At 39.6% G+C, this 25,401-nt stretch overlaps 2 protein-coding genes across 6 annotated transcripts in view; one reads left to right on the top strand and one right to left on the bottom strand.

The window, feature by feature from the left end:
- Positions 1–25,401, top strand: part of LRRCC1 (leucine rich repeat and coiled-coil centrosomal protein 1) — a 65,948-nt gene that overhangs the window by 11,673 nt on the left and 28,874 nt on the right. Inside the window, exons 1-4 of one of the 3 annotated variants that reach the window (XM_067553534.1) lie at positions 17,219–17,648; positions 20,348–20,553; positions 20,992–21,057; positions 23,708–23,875. In XM_067553534.1, the coding sequence (XP_067409635.1) occupies positions 17,590–17,648; positions 20,348–20,553; positions 20,992–21,057; positions 23,708–23,875 (499 nt within the window). In that variant the 5' untranslated portion in view covers positions 17,219–17,589. Of the gene's footprint in view, positions 1–17,218; positions 17,649–20,347; positions 20,554–20,991; positions 21,058–23,707; positions 23,876–25,401 lie in introns of those variants that run through there. The other 2 variants (XM_067553535.1, XM_067553536.1) reach the window with 2 other exon arrangements.
- SLC7A13 (solute carrier family 7 member 13) lies at positions 44–12,514 on the bottom strand. 3 transcript variants are annotated; one of them, XM_067553533.1, is made up of 5 exons: positions 11,732–12,514; positions 8,922–9,053; positions 6,655–7,019; positions 6,276–6,353; positions 44–291 (listed from the first exon to the last, which is right to left on the bottom strand). In XM_067553533.1, the coding sequence occupies exons 1-5, from the start codon at positions 12,456–12,458 to the stop codon at positions 274–276; spliced, it is 1,320 nt and encodes a 439-aa protein (XP_067409634.1). In that variant the 5' UTR covers positions 12,459–12,514; the 3' UTR covers positions 44–273. The 3 variants fall into 3 exon arrangements, with proteins under 3 accessions (XP_067409634.1, XP_067409633.1, XP_067409632.1); XM_067553532.1 differs by having other exon boundaries at positions 45–5,102; XM_067553531.1 differs by having other exon boundaries at positions 49–6,353.

Below are 25,401 nucleotides of genomic sequence, written 5' to 3'. Positions count from 1 at the left end.
TAGTATCATCCTTGGAAAAAACTGAACCATTTTGGCTGATGCTTTCCAAAAAAAAAAAATAAATAAATAAGGCTGAAGCAGATAGCTGGCATGGAAAATTTTAGCCCAAACAGTTCAAGTTTGGCAAAGTTACAAACAACTGAAAGCAAGATCTTATAACAGGAAATGCGGGGCAACCTTACAGGAGATCTTGAAAGAAGCAAAGGTGGGAGTGATAACTTCAGTTGTTCTTCTCAGAAGCCTCAATCTCTTGTTAGACCTTTCATGGACGTATCAGTGGGCTGCAGTTTCCTGCAGTCTCAATGAAGAGAAGTATTATTGGTCCCATTAGACACATGTGAATGAAAATCTATTTTTATTAGTATTACAGTACCATATGGTGCTCTAAAGAGAAATAAAATACAACATCCATCTCAGAAATAATTTACAATCTAAGGCTCTGACCTTGCAACTACAACAGATTCTATTATGGTCACAGGTATCCACCTATACAGAATCAGTGTCGAGATCAGTATGTAAGACAATACAGAATAAAAGATGGTAAAAAACACAACAATTAGATTAGAAGGACCTGGTGTGCAGTGGTTATAGTACTAGGGCTATGTGGATGCTGAGGTTAGTGATGAGAGTCACACACAGGTCTATCAATAATTGATTCTAGCATTGAGAATGCCCAGGAAGGTGAAGCGTTTATATTTATGTCTGCTTTCTATTTCATACTAGCAATAATAAACTTCAGGCACAGCATTTCAGAATGAGTATTGTACTTCTTAGGTAGTTGAAATCAGTCAGCTTCCAGGCTCATGCTTGTAATGCTAACTGATACATGATATGGTCACCCAGAAAGAAGACTGGGTGGCATATCTAATTGCTTAGTTCCCTGTTCATTAAGCTATTTAAGTAGGCATATAAGATCTAAGCACAGGAATATCTCCATTGACTACGAAAGATCTGTTTATATGTTAAAATTACACATATGCATGAGTGTCTTGGTGAGCCGTGGCCTTAACCTCCATTTTTGTACTTATATGGCTCTCATTGACATAGCATCAAAGCACCTCATAAACATTATTTTTCTTTCTTCTTACAGTGCCCCAATTTACAGATGGCGATTTGAGGCACAGAGTTAAATAAGTGACTTCCCCAAAGACACACTGGAAGTCTGTAGCGCAGCCAGGCACTAAACCCACATTTTAAAACTGCCACATCAGTGCTTTGACCACAAGGTCATGCTTGTTTTCCTTTAATATTCACCAGGGTTCAATCCTTAAAATAAAAATTACCCCAAATAAAGTTTAGATGAGCCAGTGAAATACATTTTTTTATTAAATAATAAGAAAGCAAATACTCTTCTGTTAGTGCCTGCCATTGAATGAAATTGTTTGTTCCTGTCTTATTGTTAAGCAGCAGCAGGTCCCACTACCCTCAAACAGATTTCTCTCACCTCTTAGTTGTATGAGATTTTTTCTTCCTACAATGTCTGAAAATCTGCTACCCATGCCTCATGCCCTCTCCTTGTGCACACATTGGGCTTTACATAAGGAAACAGTGGGGGCCTTTCTGCGTACATTTTCATTTTTGGCCTCTGTCAGCACACAGTTAAATTATTCAAAGACCACTTTGAATGGTTTCTAGATTGAGCAAACAGTTCCTTGTATTTTAAGTAGCTTTGCACAGAGCCAATTCTATCTCATTCTGGCTTCAAATTTTTTTATCTGATGGAGAACTGAGTGTAAAGTTTTGTAATAGGATACTATGTAAAGCTATTTCTCTTAGGTAATGTCACATTCTGTAATCCAACACATCCTGTAATGACAGATATGTTAGGATGGAGCCATCTAGTGGATGCACTGGTGAGAACTATTTAAGAGTAAAATAAAAACTTATTAAAGACACAGCTATACTGCACACAAACACATACACACCTAAAATCTATTCACTTAAATATGTTCTGAAATGCTCTTCAAAAGGTTTGAAATCCCAAATTATTACTAGAATGTGTATGGTCTGAATATACCCCAGTAACAAACTATATATAATCTAGCTGAAAATAACCTTTTTTTATTCCTTATTCAGACCCTGTATAGGGTTCAGTATTTCCTTGGCAAGAGCAGATGTTTGTCACTAACACCTGAAGCAAAGTAAGGAATTCTGCAAAAGGAGTTGTTAGTTACAGCCATATGATTCAGCAAAGAATCCCAAAGAAGCCATCTTTGGTTTTACTGGTTTCACTAGGAGAACCTGTTTTGTTTTAACAACAGGGAACACGGAAACCATTGCAAAGACATAGTTTATAATAATGAGAGTAAATTTACTATCTAGCTATTATGAAGTCATCAGTAAATTTACTGCCACTATTAAAAAGTATGGCCAAGATTTTTTAAAATGTATGCCTAATCTTAGACTCCTAAATCCATCTTTAGGTGCCTAAAAAGAGTCCTGATTGTCAAAAGCGATGAGTACCTGTTGTTCCCATTGTTTCAATGGATTGAGCTACTAAACTGATATGCTGTTGTTATTATATTGGTCCCCTATGGTGTCAGAACTTAGTCTCTTAATTAAACAATGAATGGAAGATGAAAACTAAAAATATACAAATCACTCCATTCTGCAAGAACTAAAATTCATTTAGATTATATATCCTTATCCTGTTCTATTGTATCTTGACACACACGAGGAAAATCCAGGAAACAGTGTTACTTGAAGTGTTCAATAACATAGTGAGAGCCCTTCTAATAGAAAGGTTGCTATTGAGACCCTGTTTGTTTCTGCACTAGGTCCAAGCAGGCCTGTCATATCCAAGTAAAAGGGAATTTTGCTTGAACGGAAAAGTAAGCTTAATTTTTTCTATGAGGCAAGAATCATATCTCATATATAAATATAAAACTCCATGCACGTGTGATATTGTAGAAATAATACTTAATAATTAAGTGTCTAATGACAGGGCCTGTTCATTCAGAGAAGCAGATGCACGTGAAACATTCAGTAGGAGATATGACATCTCTGCAGTGTCATCTGAAGCCTAATGGTCAGTGGTAACGTCTTTGTGCACAGTGGTGGACAAAGACAACATGGCTGTTGTATATCTCAAACATTAGGGTTAACCTCCCAAACATAGAAAAATGTAACATTATTTCCTGATTTTAAAAGATTACATTTGATTTTAAGAACAGGTAATGCTATTTATCTGAAGTAAGTAATGATTTTGTTTTCCCCAGTTTCTCAGATATTCAGGGGATAGATCTTTTTTCTTTCCTGCTCAGATTTGTTTGTGTGCTTCTTGTTTAATCTTCTAGATTTTCTAGGTACACATGGTCTTTTATCTCCTTAGTGAGATCAGGTATGAGGGTAGAGGCCCAAGGAAGACAGAGATCTCAGCTTCTTTCAGAAAATGCTGACAACTGCCTCTTTCATGTGGGACTTGAATTTGAATACTTAAAGTAAATTTTACTTTGCTTTCTCTAGTCTAGGGAATATTTTTATTGAATTTTCTATGTAAGAAAGAAAAGTATTGTGACAACAGGTGCTAATGTGCATGATATGAGTCATTCATGTATAAGCACTCACGATTAAACTCTCCATAGAAAGAATTAAAGGAACCCTGTGCAATAATCAAACACAGATGGTCACTCTGGGGATTGTGTGGGTTTAAAGCACCCTCTGGATGGGCAAACAAATGTTTTCTGAGGTTTCCTTGTGTTGCAGAGGAGCTGCACAAAAGGAGTGTTTGTAGCCATGTGACCCTAGGTCAGGAGCTTTGGATTAGGGGGGTTTCCCAGGTGTAAAACCAGCAGATGAGGCAGGAAAGGGGAACTGTATATTTAAGCAAGCAGATTCCAATAAAGTCCATGTGAGACAGAAACCCAAGGCAGCTGCTTCTTGGTGATTGGCAGTGGTACCTTAGATGAGGTTTCTGTAAATCGGCACTGCCTGTGTGTCGTTCGTGAACACCTCTGTTCCAAGAAATACGAGGTGTGAACATTCTGTAAATGAACAAGCTGTACTAAGGGCTGGTCTACACTGGTGGCAGCCGTCGATTGCAGATATGCAAGCTACATGATGTAGCTTGCGTATCTCCCGTTGACGTATTATACCTTGATGTACCGCAGCGTCTTTATGGCGCTGCGTCGATGGGACACACCCTCCTGTCAATGCAGCCTTACTCCTTTCGGGGAGGTGGACTAATGGTGTCGACCAGAGAGCCCATCTCCCATCAGTTGAGCAGGTCTACACGACCTGCTCAATCAACCATGCTGCATCGATTGCTGCGGAGCCCATAGTGTAGGCAAGCCCTAAGAAAATACCCTGATTCTGCACCATTGATTTCTCCTTCAATGGAAAACTGACCTAAAAGCCCCCAAATGTGTTACCACTCAGAAAAGAGACTATTGCCTTTGCTATGTTGCTTTCTCAGTAACTACATTAATGTTTAAGCTATCTATACCATGCTGTTGGAATTTTTTTCCTCTTTTTGGATGTTAAACCTGGGTTTTACAGATGCTGTGGTATGTGTTTTGCCTAGAGCTGTTTGAAATTTTTCTGTCAAAACTGTTTTTCAATAGATCATTTGGTTTTCAACAAAATTATTTTTTTGTGAAGGGTCCGCTTTTGATGGTAAAATACTGAGGGAGGGAGGGTCATCAAAACTCCCCAAAATTGAAATATTTTGATTTGGATATCCTCCTGCAGTGACTCATGGGAATTGTATTTTGGTTTCCTCACGTCCCCATCCTCCCATATGGGCCAACTGGACTACAACACCTAAGGTGATGCATCATCATCACTGTGAACTACAGCACTCTGAGCCAGGGACTCTCATAATGCAACCGCCTCACTCCACCAGAAGGGGAGACTGTGGTGCATCACGGCCCATTTATGGGAGTAAAGTAATTCGTGGGCTCATATGCTTGGGGTCTAAAAATAATCATAGAAAAGTATTCCTTTTTTCCCAATGAAATATGACTTCACCTGGTACACCAAAATTATATTCATTGAACAATACAAACAACTCTCTTATTGCCTTATCTGATATTTAATAAGATATCATTTGTACATCTGTATGTATTGTTTTAAAACAGCCAAGCACTCCTTGTGGGTTCCTCCTGGGATTAAAACAAATAGTGTTGGGCAAGAAGATTAGATTCTTCAAAGTTTTTATCAATTCACACAAGCACAGATGAAAAAACTACAAAGTCTTCAAACCCAGAAGCTCTAGAATACAAAGTACTTAAGAATACCAAAAATAATCAAAACATCAATTAACTCTACACTGGAACCCTAAAGTGTATATGATCATATTGGCATGTTAATAGTTAACTATTAACACTTAATAGGGTAGTTCAGATTTACTACAGCTACAGTGGGCAAACATAAACACTTTCCCCTGCTTTTACAGATTTTATCACTTTGAAAGAGATTCTCTGTACCTATAGGGTTTAATCCTGTGAGAAGCTGAGTGCTCTGATCCCAATTTAGCAAAGCCCTCGGACACGTATTTAACTTTAAGAATATGAGAAATCCAGTGAGACTACTTCTTGTCTGAGAGTATAATTTTTAATTCCAATGGGACTATTCAGAATCCTAAATGTAAACACATGCTTACAACTCAGATTTTTAAAAGTAGTTAGCTGTTGCTGCGTGACTCAGTGTTGCAAGGCCACGCTGATTTAGGAGTCTAAGGGCTTGATTAGACTGTTAGTCTGCAGTAGAGGCATGTAAATTCCATTTCTAAGGAGACTATGTTAACAAACACTAAGGAGCTTTTAAGGCCTGCCTGCAGGGTCCACGTCAGCCAGTTAGTGCACATCCCACTAATGTCCATTAGAATTTACACCCCTCTACTGTGGACTAATGCACCACATAGACAAGCCCTAAATCTTATTTTCAAAATCTCATTGATAGTCCATGGTATGTAGACTCTTAAGAGCCTAAATCCTTTTTGAAAGGGGGGATTTAGGTATTGATGCAGTCAGCACTGCCCAAATACCTTTAAAAGTATGGGCCTAAGTGTTTTGCTGAATCAGAGTCTTAAGCATATGCTTAACTTCATGACTGCAACAACTTGAGTTAAAAGAGAACTTCTATTGGCTGTCAGCAGTAGAGGGTTTAAACATTTGCTGTTACTCATATTTACCATCAGCAGGAGAAACTTCCAAAAGTAACTGTAAATAACAAGTAATTTTGTCAACAAAATCAAAATGTAATTTAAAATGTACAAAAGGTAGGTAAACCAGAAGGCCCCCCACCATAAAGAGAAGAGCGTAAATATACTGCACCTTGGGAGACCAGACTATAGGAGCCAAAACTAAGAACAAAGAAACTGCCACCATCCCAAATGCAATTGGTAAAAACACCTGTAAAAGAAATAAACTCTTAGAGGAAACAAAAAGAGACAATTGTCATTTTGTGCATTATATGCAAGATAAAAAAGCACTCTTTGTCATATTGCAAGGACAATTATATGCGCTGCCACAATCTCCCCTTTTGCCTGGGGTTATGCCAGCAAAAGGAGTAACCCAAAGCTTAATCTAAAAATGAACTGTGAACTATCCATTTACAATTGCTATTCATAATCTAGATGTTTAGGAACTTTTTCCCAATGCTAAACATGACCCAAGATGAAATGTTACACATTTTAACTCTTTTTCCATTTACCTTGTATGGTCGCTGTAGATTAGGTTCCCGGTATCGGAGTACAATCAGGCTGGCACAAGTCAGTCCAATCATAAGCCACACAGAAAATCCAAAGTAATTTGTTAAAGTAATTAGATCGGAGGGGATAATAAAAATGGATGCAATGATGGTTGAAAAAATCATGGCCGGGGCCGGAGTCCAGTAACGGACATTAAGCATGGATATTAAAACAGGCAAGTGTCCTGACTGACTTCCAGCATAACTTAATCGTCCTAATGTAAATACGCTGCTGTTGAGGGCACCAAATATTGAGGCAGCAACAGAGAGAGGAATGATCCAAGCAACGGAGGGGATCACTCTGTCAGCCCAAGTGACTGCCACGGCAACTGCAAGGAAACAAAATGTCATTAAAACAGTGGGTGTGGTGTCCCAACAGTCTTATTGAACTGATGGAACTACTTTGTCAGAGTAAGAACTAGAGGGTAGGGAGGATTCCCTGGCAATGAATAATAAAATCATACTGTATACAAGGGTGCAGAAGCAGGCGATGGGATTGGGGCAGGAAGGGGAGAACAAATGTGTTCACCCCCTATATGACATGTACTGCTATGAGAGTGGGAGCTCCCTATGTGGTTGGATGTGGGGGCAGGGACAGGCCAGCTGATTCATCAGTGCACAGATGCTCTAGTTCTCTATCCCATGGCAGGATTCCAAAAAGAAACGTGAAGAGCTACTTCTCAGCACCTCTTGAAAATCAGCTACTGTCTGTGCTAGTGCAAAGGAACTGCTATTTACTTGGTCACCAACCACAGGACATAAGGTGCTCAGATACTATAGTGATGTGCATGGCATAAGAAGCTGATCAGCACAGAAAAAGTGCATTTAGTGTATTCACGAGAATTGCAGCAATGCACAGACAAGTTTGAGAGAAGGACTAAAAACCTTGGGGACAGACCGTCAACTGGTGTAAATGGGCACAGTTCAATTGACATCATACTCCCATTTACACCAGCTGAGGATCTGGTGTTCAGTATATAAATTTGAATGTCAGATTTCTCTCTTTGGTTTTTGAATTGATTTATAGTTGTTTGCTACTTTATCAGAAGATAACCTGTAGTATCAGAAGAATGTGTAAATTAGAAGCTCTGACTTGCTGAGTGATATCTATCGCACCCACAGCATGATTACTGAGCTACTTTTGCAGACCAGGAAAAATAACTGCCCCATCCAAATGCAGTGTGTCAGCCCCTCCCTTCAGGAGTAACAGGTCAGCCTCATTTGGAAAGCAGTCTTAAACACACTGTTAGGACAATCTCAGAGAGGAATACAGTTCTTCCTGGACTTTCTATAGCAGCTACAATCAAATGAAGAGGAAAGACTATAGGTGCACCATTGCACAGGACTTTTAGTACAGCGCATCCTAAAGAACGAGGACATTTGTTGTTAATTAAGACCATTTTGTTTCATTTATTTATTTATGTAGAGGTTTTTCTATGGTGCTTGTTGCTCACAAACATTACTGAGTTTTTCCTCATAACACATCTCTGAGGTAGAGAGTATAGTCCTAATATTAAAGGTAGTGAGTAAAGCATGGAGGGACAAGGCCTGGTCTTCTTACCTGAAGAAGAGCTCTGTGTAGCTGGAAACCTTGTCTCTTTCACCAATAGAAGTTGGTCCAATAAAAGATATTACCTCACCCACCTTTTCTCCCTAATATCCTGGGACCGACATGGCTACAACAACAGTTTAGTAAAACAGATTTAAATTAAACTGTGGCAACTTCTATACATAGACAAGCCCCAAGGAGTTTCCTCAAAATCACATAGGAAGTCTCTGTCAGGGCATGTCTACACTACAGCTGCAAGCAAGCCTCCCAGCCCAGGTAAGCCTCCTAGTCCAGACTCACACTATAGGGGCTAAAGCTAGCACACTAAAATAGCCGTATGGACATTTCAGCTCAGGCTGGAGCTCAGGGTCTCAAGCCCACCCACCACCCTGGGCTTGAGAGTTCAAGCCCCGGCCCAAGCCACAACTCAAGGGTGCTAGCTTGAGCCCCACTAGCACAAGTCTTTCTGCCCAGACTGGAGGCTCGCACCCAGTTGCAGTGTAGACATATCCTTAGAGCTCAGAACAGAAGCCAGATCTCCTGACTGAAAGTCCAGTGCCTTGCTATATGTAAACCTTGAATTCAGCTGGACCCAAGTGATACCAACAGGAAGGACACAGATAAATAATTGTAATGATTACCTCTCCTTTGATTCATCAGCCAAACAGACAGATATCCTTACCTGAGGAGATAATTTCCTTAGGTGTCAGAACTGTCAGGTACGAGATGTTTACCAGTAAATAAAACAAAGTCACTGCAGGAAGCGCAGTCATCACAGTCAAGGGTATATTTCTACTAGGGTTTACCATCTCTTCTGAAAAAATATAATTTAGGAAATTATTTAATAAAACATACATATTCACAATATAGCTTTTGAAAGAGTGCTTCCCTGGCAAGCTTGATAGGAGTAAGGAGTAAATTTGTGGCAATGTTTCATAAGGTAACAGCGGAGAAAGAAACATTGACTGTGAAACCATGAAAATTGGCAGAGGTACATGGTGACACCTGTAACTACTTTTAAATACAGTATTTACAAAGTGCTGTCAAATGCACAAAGTGAACAAACTGAAAAGCCTTACCAAGTCCTACCCAAGTGTAAATCTGGGTATGTTGAGAAAACCATTCATTTTTAATAAATCTTGTTTTATTGAAAGACCTGTCCTGTGTATGCAGATTTCACCCTGTCCCATCTCTGAAATAAGCACCACCCAGGCAACCTTGTTAAGAAGGGTTTAAAGGGTAAAGACTTTCTGGAATCTAGACATTTCATTCTCATCTCAGTCAAAAGGGCATGGACAGAAGGGTCCACTCCCAGTAAAGTGAGCTGCAAAAAAGCATGTAAGCAGGCAACTCACAAGGACCAAATAGGGGTGAAAGAAGTGAAGGTGGCCTATTGGTGACAGTGGCAGGAGAGGGATAAGTTATCTTTTTTACCCTCAAACCTTCTCCTGATTTTTTTTTGTATAAAATCTTAGACCCCAATACTGCACAAAGTTCTGCCAGCCACATAGTTCCACTGATTTCAAAGATCTTGAGGGCAAATCTCAGGCACAGTCAGTCGGAGGATTCAGGCTCTAGTTTAAAATCTTCTAAAATGTAGGAAATTGCCCTGGATATTTTAAACTATGGAAGGGCAAAATGCCTGGTGCCCCCAATTTTAATTTTTGTCTCCCAATGTTTGTTTCATTAGCAACAGGCCTGGCATTCATCTTAGATCGAATTCATTGGTTCATGACAGACATGGGTAGAAATCATTGTTAAAAAATAAGAGAACACATTTCCAGCTTATAACTGTTGTCTAATATGTTGTATTGCAGTAGTAGTAATTGAATCCAAACAAATTAGTACAGTATGAAAAAAATTGCATTTTCTGGTGTTAAAATGTATAGATTTTTGTAATGCTAAAAAACTTCTAATGGAATTTTCTAAATTAAATTTCTACTAACTTTTTTGGTAAAAAAAAAAAAAAAAAAAAAAAAGGCTTTTGCCTACAGCATATTCTCAAACTAGAAGTAACAGTTTCGACACTGTGGTTTTTTAAAACATTAACTCGTTTTTCATGTTCTTCTTTCCACCATCCCTTGGTTACTTTTAGTTTTGTTTAACATTTGACACATAGGAAAGGACAAAGGTGACAGGGAATGCTAAAGACTAAAGGACAAAAACTGATGTGCATGGTTTGATTCTGCAAAACCCTTATTCATGTGAGTAGTCCCAGTGTTCATGACAGGCTACATTGTCATGAACACCTATAATGCAGCTATCATGGAACCTTGCGATAATTGCTCATATTATTAAATACCACATACAAAATGGAATAACCAAATGACTAACCAAAAACCAGGAGGACTTCTTTAATATTTAAAAATTAATATATTAAAAAAGGGCACAGAAAAGATGTTTATAACATTTTTCTTACTGATAGACTCATAGAGTTTAAGGTCAGAAGGGATCATTATGATAATCTAGTCTGACCTCCTGCACAACGCAGGCCATAGAACCTCACCCACCCACTCCTGTAATAGACCTCTAACCTATTACTGAATTACTGAAGTCCTTAAATCATGGTTTAAAGAGTTCAAGGTACAGAAAATCCACCAGCAAGTGACCCGTGCACCATGCTGCAAAGGAAGGTGAAAAACCACCAGAGCCCCTGCCAATCTGTCTTGGGGGGAAATTCCTTCCCAACCCCAAATACGGCGATCAGCTAAACCCTGAGCATGGGGGCAAGATACGCCAGCCAGACAACCGCAAAGAATTATCTGTAGTAACTCAGAATCCACCCATCTAACATTCCATCACAGGCCATTGGGCATATTTATCGCTAGTACTGTTGTCAAAGATCAGTTAATTGCCAAATTAAGCTGTCCCATCATACCATCCCCTCCATAAACTTATCACGCTCAGTCTTGAAGCTAAGCTCTTTATTCTTTAATAATTATTTTTCCAGTAAAATGATTACCTCTTATACAAATCAAAATTGATATTTTTAAAGTATTTTTTTAACTGCCATGCAAAATGAAATAGTCCATGCACTCATCAAAATAAGCCATTCAAGGGTGTGCATTAGTAAGTTTCTGGTATGTCCCTTGAGTGGCTGAATGCACTCACTCTTGACATCAGCACTCTGCTCTGCATACCCTCTTGTAAATAATTGCTATAGCATTCAGAGAGAGGAAAATCACTGTTTTAGGTCTGCAAATTCTATTTGCATATAGATTTAAACAAAATCTTTTGTTTTCCATATTAGTCCTCTTTAAATATGCATCTGGTTCTGGAGACATTAAATGCACATTAAGCAAACAAGATGCATGAAAGAGGGCAATGCACCTTTAGAACACAATCAAACACCAACCTTGAATATAGCCAGTGTCTTAATATAAATGTCTTTACTAACTAAATTGTTCTTATTGAGAGACAAGCTCTATTAATGTTATCTGAAGCATGTTAGAATGTTGGCCACAAAATTAAATGTAAAAAACTGAGATATACCTGCCATGTAATTGAGGGACCACCAACCGCCGTATGCATATAATCCCTGGAAAAAAGCTTCTGCAGTCTGTGAAGCATCAGGAATCTCTGAACTGAATGCATTCTCAAACCTTGCTAAATTCTCCTTTCTTCCTCTAACCAGCAGGACAATGCCACCTATGGCAATTACAGATAGTGCCATCATCTTCAGTACTGTGAAAACAGTTTGAATCCAAGTAGCTATTTTTACACTTCGGCCATTCAGAATCCCCAGAGACCAAAGAACTGCCAAAGCCAAGCATTTCTTTAGCAGCTCTGGTGCAGGGCATATGCCATAGAAAGGTTGGGTAGCGTATTCAGCAAACAACAAGGCTCGAGTAGCATTTGATGCTGGTTTGGTGAACATTGACGTCCAGATAAAGATAAAAGCAGGTAGGGATCCAAAAGCTCTTTTTATGTGACTGTATTCTCCTCCAGATAATGGTAGAGAAGTCCCGAGCTCTGCATAACAGAGGGATCCCATCAGTGATATTACTCCACAAGCAGTCCAGATGATTAGTGCAACACCCACATTAAGTAAGGAATATTTTAGCACTCCTGTGGGAGACACAAATATTCCTGCACCTACTATGGTGCCTATAATAAAATTTACACCATTAAAATACCCTATAGTTCTTTTGAGCTGCATCCTGTCATTTTCATTACTTCTCACTTCTTCTTTGAGATGGTTATGCTTTCCTTTCCCCATTTTCTCTATCTGTTCTCAGCTAAGATCTATGATTGTAGGGGCTTGAGAAGCATTCATTTCCCTTATTCCATGGTTGTGTTGTTAGTAAGTTGACCTGACCTTACTCGCTAGTGAAACACTTCAGGAATATTGGCTTAATCATTCAGAAGACAAAGCCTTCTTTGGTTTTCTGATATTTAATGTGTGAAGATGATTAACCAAGTATTGCAAGAACAACTCGTATCAAATGTCAGTATAACCCGTACTTCACAGATTGTTAGGTTTTTTGTAAAGTGGCTTCCATCAAAGGGTCTCAGAACATTTTATCGCTATTAAAACTACTCTGTGTGGTAGGTAAATAATTGTTTTTTTCTGGATGGGAAAAATGAAACATAGAGAAGTTAAATAAATTACCCAGTGTCACATGTGAAGTGTTCCTATAACAATATGAAAGTCTGTCCTTCATTCATAAAATCTATTACACATCAACCACATTTAAAAACAGTATTAAGGTTGCAAAGTCAAGCACTCCAAAGTTAATAAATTCCAGAATTAAGGTTGCCTGTGGAACCTTAGTTCAGCCACCTTGTGCATGTGCATTACGATAGTCTTTAATTATATCATCCCTTACTTTTTTTTCCCTGCCTCATTTAGTGCATAGTCTCTACTTAGGATATATGCACTTCAATTTTTATAACTTGGCTAAATTTCTGCAGATTTTTCAAGGGGACTTCAAAAGACACATCACTGACACAAAGGCCACCTATCTGCCAATTTCAAGTCACTGCTCTAAAGCAGGAGCAGATGCAAGAGCTTGGCAAAGAAAAGATTGCCAAAATATCTTGACATGGACAAAACAACATATTTTTTCCCTGGCCTTGTTCGTGGAAATGGCTGAAACATCTTAGCTGAAATTTTCCCAAAAAATTCAGCATGGGGCAGACACCCTGCATGGAAAATTTCAACACAAACAGTTTAAATTTAGCAAAAATTATGGGGTCTTATAATGGAAAGTGTCAGGCAACCTCAGTAATAGGCAGTGCTACCAGCCCCACTACAAATGATAGCTAATGGAGTGAAGTTTGTTTTAGAATGTAACTAAACCCAGACAGACTAGACACATGGGGTAAACATATTTCCCAAACACACTGAATACAGCCATTAAAACATAATGGTCCAGGCATTATCAAAACCACTACATCAATAGCTGAGCATGAATTTTACAGACCATATTTGAAGTTGCAGTTGTGAGGCCCATGGAACTGGACTGACTGGTTTGAAGGAGAGAGACATCCACCTGGGATATGTATCCACAGACAGAGAAATCCTTTGTGAGTATGTTAAGAAATGTTTGTTTGTATAGTAATATCGGTCAGTGGCGTGAATTCTTTAATGACATTTTATACTAGCAAAAATTTGAATTTTATTTATTAACATATCCCCCTAACTGGCTTCAGAAAACTGCACTGAGATCATCTTGTTTCATGGTTTGTTTGTTTTTTCTGTTTAACTCAGATAAATGCTTGTTACTAAATTTTTAATGAAACTTTTTCAAGTTTCACGGAAAGTGTGTGATTTTTTTTAGTGTGTTGTCATAGTAGGAGATGGAGAGTAAGGGGTAAGATAATGAGAATGTGTCTACAAAATCAATGAAAATTGAAATTCTGGAAACTGCTGACTTCAGAAGACACAAACCATAACTACTGGTGGAGCTCAGTGAGTGTACAATAGGTTATAAAAAACATTCTTTTTAAAAGGATCAAGCAACCAAATTCCCCTTTTTTTTCAGTGTTTATAGAAGCAAAAATCATTACCTATTAAAGAGAGTAGTTATTTATGCCAAGATTCCAGTTTCTACAGCAACATCTTGCCCTGGCTGAGAAAATAACCCTGACTGTCAAAAGTGATTGTCTGTAACATTAATCCAAGATCTCACGTTCCTCTTCCCAGATGATGCCCACAAAATCCTGAACCTGGCTATCACTCAGCTATGCACTGGATATACAGCTCTATCACATTCACCTTTTCAGCACTGCCCAAAGACTTCACACCCCAGATACAGGACAAAGATAAACAACTACAATAACCTACTACATGTTTGCAATACAAGCCTGAGTATCCCTTAGTATTTTGTGTGGGCTGAAAGGATGCATCATCATTGAAACAAAGTGCCAGACTATTGCAATTGTTATACTCAACAGGGAACAATTACATTTCTTTGAGTGCCAACTAGGTCATGGGAGTTTTATGTAGTAGAGTTAAGATTTATACTGGAACCTTAACTGAGCAATTTCAGTTTTCCTGGCTTTTAAGTTTTTTGAACTAGACTTCTCAATTCCTGACCTTCAAACATTTTAAGCTTAAATTTGAAATTCCTTACTATCAAATTCTAGTTTCTTGTTATAACTGTACCCTTCTAATAGTATAGTTTTAATTAATTTAATATACTGGCCTTACTCTATCTTATCTATCTATCTTAAATTTTGGGGGAGGTAACTATTCCTGTCACCCAAAGAGAAGCATGGATACTGTGCCTTAGTTTTAAGTACTTGTGTTTCAATCTACTCAGACCAACAGTTTTCTCTCTCACTTTAGAGCTTTTCATGGCATTTTTATATGTACTAAATTGGACATTCCGGTCCAAGCTCTGCTTAGTGGGGTTACATAGACGAGGCATGTGAAAAACACAAGTTGTTGCCTATGCAGAATATATGCTTTTTAATCTACATATTCATCTTCAGCTAACAATAGTATTGGCTAAATTTTGTGATGACTTATCTTCTGAGCAATCCCACTGATTTTAATGGGAGTGGATGGGATGTAAATCAACACAGAATCCAGCTCCAAGGTCTAATGAATATTTATTTCTGTACAGTGATTGTAAATAAGTTTGCTGCTATTGTAATTCAGCAAGGATACAAGAGCACAAGGAATGAGGAAGGACTGAAAAGGGTATGTAGAAGAAAATGTTCGGTCTTCAGTGCAGAATCATGGGCGGTTAGTTTTCTCCAGAAACCTGTCAGAAAGGAATAAATATTTACATCCCTCTCATTTCCCCCCCACCCCCTGCCATTTTCAGCTCATTTCTTATATGTAATATACAATGCTAAAGCTTTACAATCTCCTTTCTGATTCAGTGAGTGACCTCAAAGCAACTCACTAGCACCTCCAGGATTTCCACAGCTCTCCATTGTAAAGAAGTCAGTTTACCATCTGCCACATTGTTCTCTGTAGTATGTTCAAAACTGTTTTATTTAAAAAATTGAATGGTATCATGAGGGCACATGCCATTTAAGCCAATGTATTGGCAATTTGCTTCTTTTCTTGGAGCTCTGCCAAAATTACTGCACATCTGCCTTTTTACTAAGTGACTTAAAAAACATTATGTTTTCTTGGCAGATGTCAGGTGGGTCTTTCTATACGTATTGCTGTGAAGGAAATATGACATCAAGGTACTTAGCTAATGGATAAATCAGGGAACATCTGCAAAGCCAACATCCTACAGAGTTCAAACAAAATTGACACACATACCCAATCCTACAGGATAGCTCTGCAGGTTTGTCATTCTGAAGCATATGCCTTCAGATTATGTACAATATTAATGAAAGTTTGCATGAGCTGCTGTAAAGAAGAGCTATCCCATAAATTCCTGCTATGCCACACTGTGTAAAGCCAGTAGAAAAATGAGGCACCCTCTTGTGGTACTATCCACAAAACTGGTGACTTGTGAACCTGCCCCATAAATCTGATGGGAGATGTACACTTCCTGCATCAGATATTTCTATGTTGCACAGTAAGGATATCGAGATATTGAAATTTTCAAAGTGAAGAACCATTTGTGGTCTAGCATCTGCCAAGAAAGTATTTTAAAAGGGCACTAACAAGGCAATGGTATTGTGAACAGAAAAGTTGCAGGGCTGTGGCTCAATAAAAAATCTGGTAGCAACTACAACCCAGACTTGCTGAACTCATAGTTAATCAAAACTCATCTTTAACCAAAGTTCTCCCTACACCTGAGTTATGCTATAATGACCAGTGCTTTTCACTGCACTCCAGGATCCCCAACATGCATCCCGGCCTCCAGGTATGACCAGGCTTGAACAAGGCCATCCAGATCCATAGAAGTAGGTGGAGCTGGCCAGCAGCATACCGGAGGTCAGGGAATTTTCTGATAGTTTTGTGGGTTGCTAGGGAACTCTTTGTTTAGATGTGTGACTGTATCAAGCATTTCAGAGTACAAGCCTTGAGAATGCAAAAACCTCTGTGAGCATTCAGTCTTTTTTTGAATGTGCAAATATTTGTATTGGGGCATAACTCAGCTGGGGTGCGAGTTCTCATAATGTTATTACAAACCTCATAAAGTTTGGTGTTTTTCCTAAAGCCTCAGCTCTTGGATGCATGTGATTACATGAAAATTGAACTGGCATGGGGTGGGGGTAAGCTTCTGTGCTAGTGATTGTGCAGGAAAGCTAGAAAATGTCCCAAGATACAAAAGGCAAATGGAAAAATTCTCCAAAGTCACTAAGAAAACCCATCTGATGTGGGGTCCGATCCCTGGTGTTTGAAGTTAACTCTGCGGGTTGGCAATGCTGACCTCCTGCATTGCGAGCACCACAGCACAGCCTTGCACGAGCCTGATTACAGAGGCGTGTAGCCGCCATGCCAACCGGGGGCGCCGCTGGCGTTCAGGGCGAAAGAGCGCCCAGTCACGCTGCAGCCTACGGGTCAGCGCGGACCCGCCCAACAGGCAGCGCCAGCACCGCAGTCCAAGACAGCTAGACAAAGGGGGAAGACGGAGACCGATAGCAATAGCTAGCTGAGCCACTTGTTAATGCGCATGCTCAGAAGCTACACAAGGCAGCGGGAGCGGAACGTGCTGCGGGCGCGCAGCTGACCTCTCTCTGTGAGGGGAAGCTCCATGGCTCGGGGTGAAGGTTTGCTTTGCTTTGCTTTACGGCTCTATATGTCGTAACAGCCTCTGACCCAGCCGTAAAGAATGGAACTCGCGGGCGCCGCCCCAACCCCCAGCGATGTCGTTGGACTTGGGCGATTTAAAGTGAAAGGCGCCAGAAATTAAAATAATCCGTTACTGGCTCCCGCCCGCTCGCCGCCCTGACTCCTGTCCTGTGGCGCGGGGGAGCTGCTGGGGAACATGGCGAGGGCCGGCGCCTTGCCCGGGGAGCTCAGCCTCATGGACAAAGGCATTGGGAGGTGAGGGAGTGGCGGGGGGCGCTGCTCTGCGTGGGGAGCCCGGCCGCCCGGGCGGGGGTTGTGTTTTCCCCGCTGCCGGGCGGGTGAGCGGGAGGAGCCGGGGGGATGTGAGGGAGAGTCCGCCGCTGGGGGGGCGGGGGCGGGGAGGAGTGCGCGGGCTGTGGGGGAGGGTCGGTCCGCCGCTGCTTGTGGGATGCGGGGTCGGGGGCACCTGCCCGAAGGGAAGGGAGAGAGTCAGAAGCAGTCACTGGGGCGGGGCGGGGGGCACCCCCCAGGAGCGGGGGGGAGGGGATCGTACGAGAAGCGGGAGCGATGTCGCTGTTTCGGCAAAGGGGGCTCGGAAAGAGGAGAGCGGAGACAGACACGGTGCTGCGTACAAGGACGGGTCCGCTGCGCCTTCCTTAGAAGTACTTAGCGTTCAGTACGAAGAAGGGGCGGGGCGGGGTGTGGGAGGACCCAGGACCCCACTGAATATGTACGACCCCTTCTCCCCCCATTTTCAGAGCTCTCTCTACAAGCTTTTTACTCAGAGCGGGGTTAGGCAGGGGCAGGGCTGTGAAGAGCCCTATTTCAGTTTGCCCTTCCAGTTCTTCATGCATCCCTTTCACATCCCCTTGCCCTTTACTGTGACTACATGTGGTCTGTGACTTATAGCGATGATGTGATCAATTTTCCTGGACAGTATTTTAAAGAGTTTTCCGTAGTACTCATTGTGTGACCTCCAGAAACTAAGGCCGTGTATCAGAAATGCTGCACTTTCAGTTGAATGCTTTAACTCCAGTTGATCTGTGCTCTCACTTAGATACTGTTGTCAGGGTTACCCAAACTACTCCATAATCTTTTATAGTGGGGTATTCAACTAAATTAGATTCTAAAATAGATCAGTTCCATTTATTTGCAAACCAGAACCCCTTCCCCAGCCTAAGGGGAGGAGCCACTGAGCCTGGAACGCAACTGATTATTTGGGACAACTAATGAAAAAAACAGGAAGGGACGTGAGGGTTACAGGTTTAAACGAAGGGAGCCAGAAGGGGACACCGAGCAGAGAACTCCGGACAGCACCCACTGCTCCCAGAAGGTGTCAAGGGAGCCAGTGGACGCTGCCCAGAGGAACTCTGCCCGGATGCGTGAATACACAAGGGAATGGAAGTAGGCCCTGCAGTCGCAGAGCAACCCTCCCCCCCGCCCGGCCAACCTCCTCTCCCTGGTCTTGTAGATGGCCAGTTTGGCCAGGGTTAGGAGGAGGTTGACGAGGAGGTCCCGCGACTTCGTGAGGCCACGGATGGGGTGTGCATAAATGAACATGTGCAGGGAGAAGTGCAGCCAGAACCTCAGCAGGAGGTTCTGGAGGAGCCAGAAAAGGATAGACGTGCACCAGGGTCTCCCTCACGCTGAGGGTAGTCGTGTTAGTCTGTGTACAGCAAAAACAACGAGAGTCCTGTAGCACCTTAAAGATTTAACAAATTTCTGCAAGCATAAGCTTTTGTGGGCTGCATCTGACATGGGTTGCAGCCCACGAAAACTTATGCCTTCAGAAATTTGTTAGTCTTTAAGGTGCTACTGGACTCTCGTTTTTGTTTTTGTTTTAAATAGATCAGCAATTCTTAAATCACTTTGCCTACAAAGATGGGCATAAAGTGCATATTAAATATCCTAAATAATAGCATATTTCTTCTCAGACTTCTTGGTCTTTTTAAAACCTTTTTAGAAAAAAATGCTCAGTATAAAAAGACCTAAATCCTTGTACTTCCTTGAGCATGGGCAATAACCTGGTTTTCAAACAGAAGCTTTTGAACAGAGACAGAAACTTGCTCTTTGAGGACAAAAACCAAGATGGCAAGTGTACCTTAATTAAACCCTGCAGTTTTCCTAATTGTCCCCCACATTTAAGATGACAGCGTTATAGTTAATGTAGCTGGATAGAAGAAAATGTTTGTTTTAAGCGTGGATTTTATGAGAGAGAGGGTGTGAGCAGTAGACTTGGTCTACATGAAAAAAGTAGGTTGATTTAACCACATTGGTTGGGTGTGAAAAATTCACACCCCGATCAGTGTAGTTAAGTTGAGTTATGTCTTTGTATAAACAGTGCTAGGTCGACACAGGATTCTTCTGTTGACCTAACTACTGCTTTCAGGGAGGTGGATTACCTATGCTGAATCACTCCTGTTGGCATGGGTGGTGTCTACACTTAGTATTTTAAATGTAGAAAAGCCCTTAGACTGTGGTTATGTCTTCTTTGGTGTTGCATTTGCCAGATGTTATCACAAGTGTCCTCTGATAAATATGCTTTCCAAAAGGTCTTGTCTGTTAGTTATAGTTCTGAAGTATTTTTGTTATGTGCTCTTGTCTGTCTGGTGTGATACTCTCAGTGTTCAGTGTGAAAACTGACACTCCTAGTCAGAGATGCAAAGAAGGCCTACTTATTTTTAGTTTTTTGTGGGAAGGAAGGCTAAAGATACTGGTAAGTATAGTGGAGTATTTTCAAATTTAAATATTGAGAACCTGAAATGTAAGGCAGCTTATTTTGATTTGCTATAGTACACTATTCTACGTGAATAAAAATATTATTTTTTAAATGGTGATATGTAAAGTTTGTGATTTGCACCCCTTAAAATGTTGGTTAATTTGAGGTTTAATTAAGTTATAAAACATGTCTGTCTTAAGACATCTTAATTAATATTAGGTATTTTTATTTATAGTTTGTTGGAGATAACTCTAAATACAGAACTTCACACAATCAACTTGCATTGTAACCAAATATCCAAGATTGAAGGGCTTGGCCATATCCAGAATTTGCAGCATTTAGACCTGTCATCTAATCAAATAAGTCAAATGGAAGGACTAAGTACCCTGACTAATCTGCGCACTTTAAATTTATCCTGTAATTTAATAACAAAAGTAGAGGGTTAGTATGTGTGTGTTTTTTTTCTTTCCCTTGAATACTTTTATGAATCTCTTCTGAAAGTTGTGTTCTGTTTGATTCAAGAAAGATCTTAAGCATGTGCTTGAAATTAAGCAAGTGCTTAAACCCCATTGAAGTCAAAATTCCATATTACATACTGGATTACATTGAAGAAATAGTACCCAAATCATTCTAAAGGACAGCATAGCAATATTTCCCAGCAGTTTAAAATGGGTTTAAAAGGTTAATTTTAAAACTTAGATCTGCATTCCTTTTCAATTATAGCAACCACAGTGTTTGTATCATAATAAACATAGTTTGTAATTGTCATTTATAGTATTTAGTCTGACAGTCTTCCTTATTATACCAGTCAAATATGCTTATCGCTGAGTATTTTTTTTAAGCTCTTGCACTAACTTCCCTCCTCCCCTCTTTATTTAGGACTGAAAAAGCTACATAATTTAACTAAATTGAATTTGTCATACAACCGCATACATGATCTTACTGGTAAGTGGATCTGGCATTGATTTGTCACAGTATAAAATATCTGACCAAATGTATTTGCAAAGAACTAAAGATAAGAAATGCAGGCCATTGGATAGTTCAGGAATTTAGTACCAGAATATGAAGCTTTTAATCGTTAGATCACAGGTTCAGTTCCTGAGCAGGTCACTACTGGCTGAAATTAATTACCATTTAACAGTTAGGCGTCTAATTTGAAATGTATTAATAGCCTTAAAAGAAGGATGCATGGTCACATGAACCATCATTTGCAATGGGCGTATGTTCTTCTTGTTAGTAGTATCAGAAGAGAAATCGTAGAGATGTTTAGATATTTTTGCTGAAGTAGAATGGGAATCTTGAATTGCTTAGTGCTGTAATTGTGCTGTCAATCTGTCACGTAAAATAAGCACTATATTCACTTTTAGAAAAACAAATTCAAAATGTTTTAAACAAGGGAGAGTTCAGAAATATTCCAGCAGGAAGGAGGCCTGGGCTTTATATTCAATTCTGCCACAGTCTTGCTGTGTTAATTTCATCTCTAAAATACAAATTCTTCTCAACTTGGTAAAGTGCTTCAAGGTACTCTGAATTGTTTTATCCAAATACAGAATATTATTACAAGGGGATTACTATAGAAATAATTCTGTTATGTAAAACCTTTCATCTGAGATTCACAAATAACTTCTCTTAATCACTTGTCCTCACAACACTCCTGTGAGGTAGGTGTCCTTCGTTTTATGGATTATATGTACTTTTTGAACAGTAGAAGGGAGAAGCCTCTCTGCAAATGAATTTTTAGGCTAGCTTCCTGAAACATTAGTCACATTTTACTTTTGGTCACAACATGTAGGCAGCAAATTCAAAGTATTTGCTATCAGCAGTAATACACAGCGATTTAATGAGTCATATCAAGCAGTCATGGCACTAAGTAGAGGAAATATTCCCAGTGGTGCTTGCAAAGTTTATCATTTACAGAGCTTCCAAGCGTGACATCAACACACGAATGCACTTACACATGTTATGTGTGTTGCCATTACTGTTGTGAAAGCACCATCATGAAATCTTTGCACTTACTTTTGTCTGCAGTGATGTAATCTATGCGATGCAATGCCATTGTATATGGAAATTGCAGACATTGCAGCCCTGTCAATTGAACTGGCCTTCCCATCACCGTGCTGTAGTGATTTTCAACAGCTTTCAACAGCTAGGGATAGTTTTGTCCTCTTTTCAGCAGGCCCACAGCAACTGAGATATTACTAGGCAGGAACATAAGCACAGTAGGTGATTATCTGCATTGTGTGCTTGTATCAGTGAGCAGTATTTAGACACTGAGATCCGAAGTCTAAGATATTGCATTTATGTAAATTGTGTATATTTGCTTCATTAGCAACATTCACTTTTATTCTGTTTACAAATCTATATCCCACTGGAGAATATTTCATCTTATTGTGAAATTTACCAGTATAGCAAATAACTATAGAAATAGCTTTGTAGTCTTCTGTCAGATGCTTAACATTCTTTTAATGAACTTCTTATCAGTTTTACTGTCTCTCTCTTTTTAATTAAGTCTATAGATTTGTAATCCTCACACTTGATTTGGCCATGAATACTGAAATATATAGTCCAGTGATGGAGCCATGAATTAATATGCAGTCAGTTGACTCAGGGTTTAATCCCATAAGCACTTTGCAGGATCATGACATAATTTTGACAACTGTGAGGCAAATACAGACTTCTTAGTGGCTGCAGAGGATACACGTGCAGCAGAATTCGAGGTGGTGGGAACTAGACAGGAGGGAGCAAGCACCCTTTGCACAGTGCTGAGCCTTGTTTTATGTAAGTTCCCTGTGTGGCAGTGCTTGCAGGGGAGGGAGGAGGAGGAGGAGTAGGTTGAGGTGGAAAAAGGGGATCTACGACTATGTGGATTCTACCTGTCTTCTGGAGATGGCTATGTAAATTCCCATGAAGGATAACATCCGCTGAAGTAGCCTCTTTGGAGCTGCTCTATTATTGTACCATTTACAATGTCCATAAAAGTACAATAAGCTTTTTAAAACAAAAACGTTCTCAGTGAACTATTTCCAAAATAAAAGATGTGATTAGGCTTTTTCAAGGGTCTATATCCTCTGCTTGATTTTTCAAGAACTCCTTTTTTTGTCTTTTTAGATACATTTTTAATCTGTATATCTCTTTAAGGATTCATTTCCATAATAAATGTAACTTTTATTTTAAATGCTGGCCTTAACTAAATTTTTATGCAACAGAACTGGAGGGATTCATAAAGGGAAAGGTGACTAGAATGTAAACTGCAGTCTTGGTAATGCACTTTGCATTTACTAAAATAAATCTTCAAGCAAAACATGCTCTAAGTTTAAACAACTGATTTTTTTTTAAACCTACTGACAATATAATCCCTTTTTGAAGTTACTTCTCAAAATTAACATTGATGCAGTATTGTCTTATAATGGATACACATTGGGAGGGGAGTGGAGCAAATGTTGTTGGATAATTTCAGGATGTAAAATATTTTAATGTATTTTTGTTGTTTGATTGGCATTTTCCAGGAAAGCTTTTACCAACCTAGGAAATGTTTGTTCTTAAATACATGTCCATAATGGAAGTCACCGCTTTGTATTTTTCTAAATTTTTACAGGATTTCTGGACCTTCATGGAACCAGTCATAAAATTAGTAACATTGATCTCCACAGCAACTGCATTAGCAGTATTAACCATTTACTCCAGTGCATGATGGGACTGCACTACTTGACCAATCTGTCTTTAGAAAAAAATGGAAAGGGCAATCCAGTCTGTGACACAACAGGTCTGAATAATATACTAGATAATTACTTTGAACTCTTTACTGTCCAAATATCAATGGCTTCTGCGTCTTGTAAACCTGCAATCTAGTTTCTGCAACTAATAGCTTGATTCATAAATTGGCCAGCCATCAGAAACTTAAATTGTCTCGTACTGTGGTGACCTCTGATAAAATCTTTCTACTCCTGATTCATGCTGTCAAAACTGTTGAAGTTTTTCTTCCTTTCTATTCATGCAATGTGCCATATGTGCTGAAAGTTGTCTTTTTTTCCTACATTTAAACATTAAAGCCTGATTCAAGGTAAACTGTTGCTTTTCAAGAGTAGTGGTTGTCAAACTGTTCCAGGTTGACTGGTGGTCAACTGAGAACTGGCTAGTCATCTGGTATTGTCTTTTTTGTTTTCAGCTGCTAAATAGCATTAAGACATCTAAACACATTAATTGCTGTGGTAGGCATTTTAGTCAGTTTCAAATGGGCATGGAGTTGGTCTGTGAAACAGCTGTATTAAAATGTGGATCACACTGGACAAAATTTGAGAATTGAAAAAATTCCTCTTCAGCTCCTTAATAGAACTGTATTTGGGTGCTAAGCACCTGGAACCAGTTTGTTCAAGTGCTAAACCAGCTCAGCAGTAGTTTCTTCTGCAGTAGTTTCTTCTTCTTCTTCTGTAGTTTCTTCTATTCTTTAAGTGTCAGAGTTTCAAAGAGTAACTCCACCTCCTGTGGTCTGCTCCAGGAATGCTTCTGAGGTCTCTTTCTGTCACTTCTCTTTGGGCAGGAACCCACGTCCCACGCCTTTCTGAGCAGGGATTTTGGGCTGCTGTCCCCTTTCACTTCACTGTGTTTATTCCACACAGGCTTGACAAACATCCAGCACCTGCTCTTAGTTTCTCTCCCAGGACAATGACCGTGATTGGTTACTAGTAAAACAGCTCTTTCAAAGCAGAATGCATTTATTTAAGAACAAAAGCCTACAGAGAAAAGATACAAAACAATAAGAGATGTAGACTAATACTAACCATACCAGATGTCATACATCAGTCTTATGGGGACCATGGCAGGTTTAATTCTTCCAACTCTTCAGCAGGATTGGGTCATCCCTTGGACTACAGATCAGGTCCGATAGCTGAATCCAAAAGGAAGGTGGAGTTACTCTTTGAAACTCTGACACTTAAAGAATAGTCACAAACTTAATATAAACTAATAGATACCATATGTGGTTGCAGTATCCATCACACAGAATATTTTCTTCATTTCAGTTTATTCAACTAGTTCAAGTCAATGACTGATTTATTGAAAGTTAAGAAATGTATTGGGAGTTGAACAAGCAGGAAAGCTTGTTTTCCTCTTCCAATGTATGAATAAAAACTAGATGTGAGAGGATGAGATTCACTAGGTCTGAAATCTTGAAGGAGACTGTTTTTTGTCACCATCACTTCAGTTTTCTAACTACAGATAATACTTCCTTTTGTTTAATAAATCAGTTGGTTTATCAAACATGTCTTGTATTTAAAAAAAAATTCTTATGTA

Source organism: Emydura macquarii, unplaced genomic scaffold (genome assembly GCF_026122565.2).
Source record: "Emydura macquarii macquarii isolate MOO-44397 ecotype Brisbane River unplaced genomic scaffold, CSIRO-AGI_Emac_v2 contig_1477, whole genome shotgun sequence".
NCBI classification, from domain to species: Eukaryota; Metazoa; Chordata; order Testudines; family Chelidae; genus Emydura; species Emydura macquarii.
The sequence above is the reverse complement of the archived record's forward strand: the minus strand, read 5'-3'. Positions and strand labels throughout refer to the sequence as shown.

Coding starts and splice junctions, on each gene's coding strand:
- SLC7A13 (XM_067553531.1), bottom strand. CDS start 12,458: ATGGGGAAAGGAAAGCATAACCATCTCAAAGAAGAAGTGAGAAGTAAT. Junction 9,054..11,731: donor GTCCCTCAATTACATGGCAG/GTATATCTCAGT, acceptor ATATTTTTTCAG/AAGAGATGGTAAACCCTAGT. Junction 7,020..8,921: donor TAAGGAAATTATCTCCTCAG/GTAAGGATATCT, acceptor GTTTCCTTGCAG/TTGCCGTGGCAGTCACTTGG.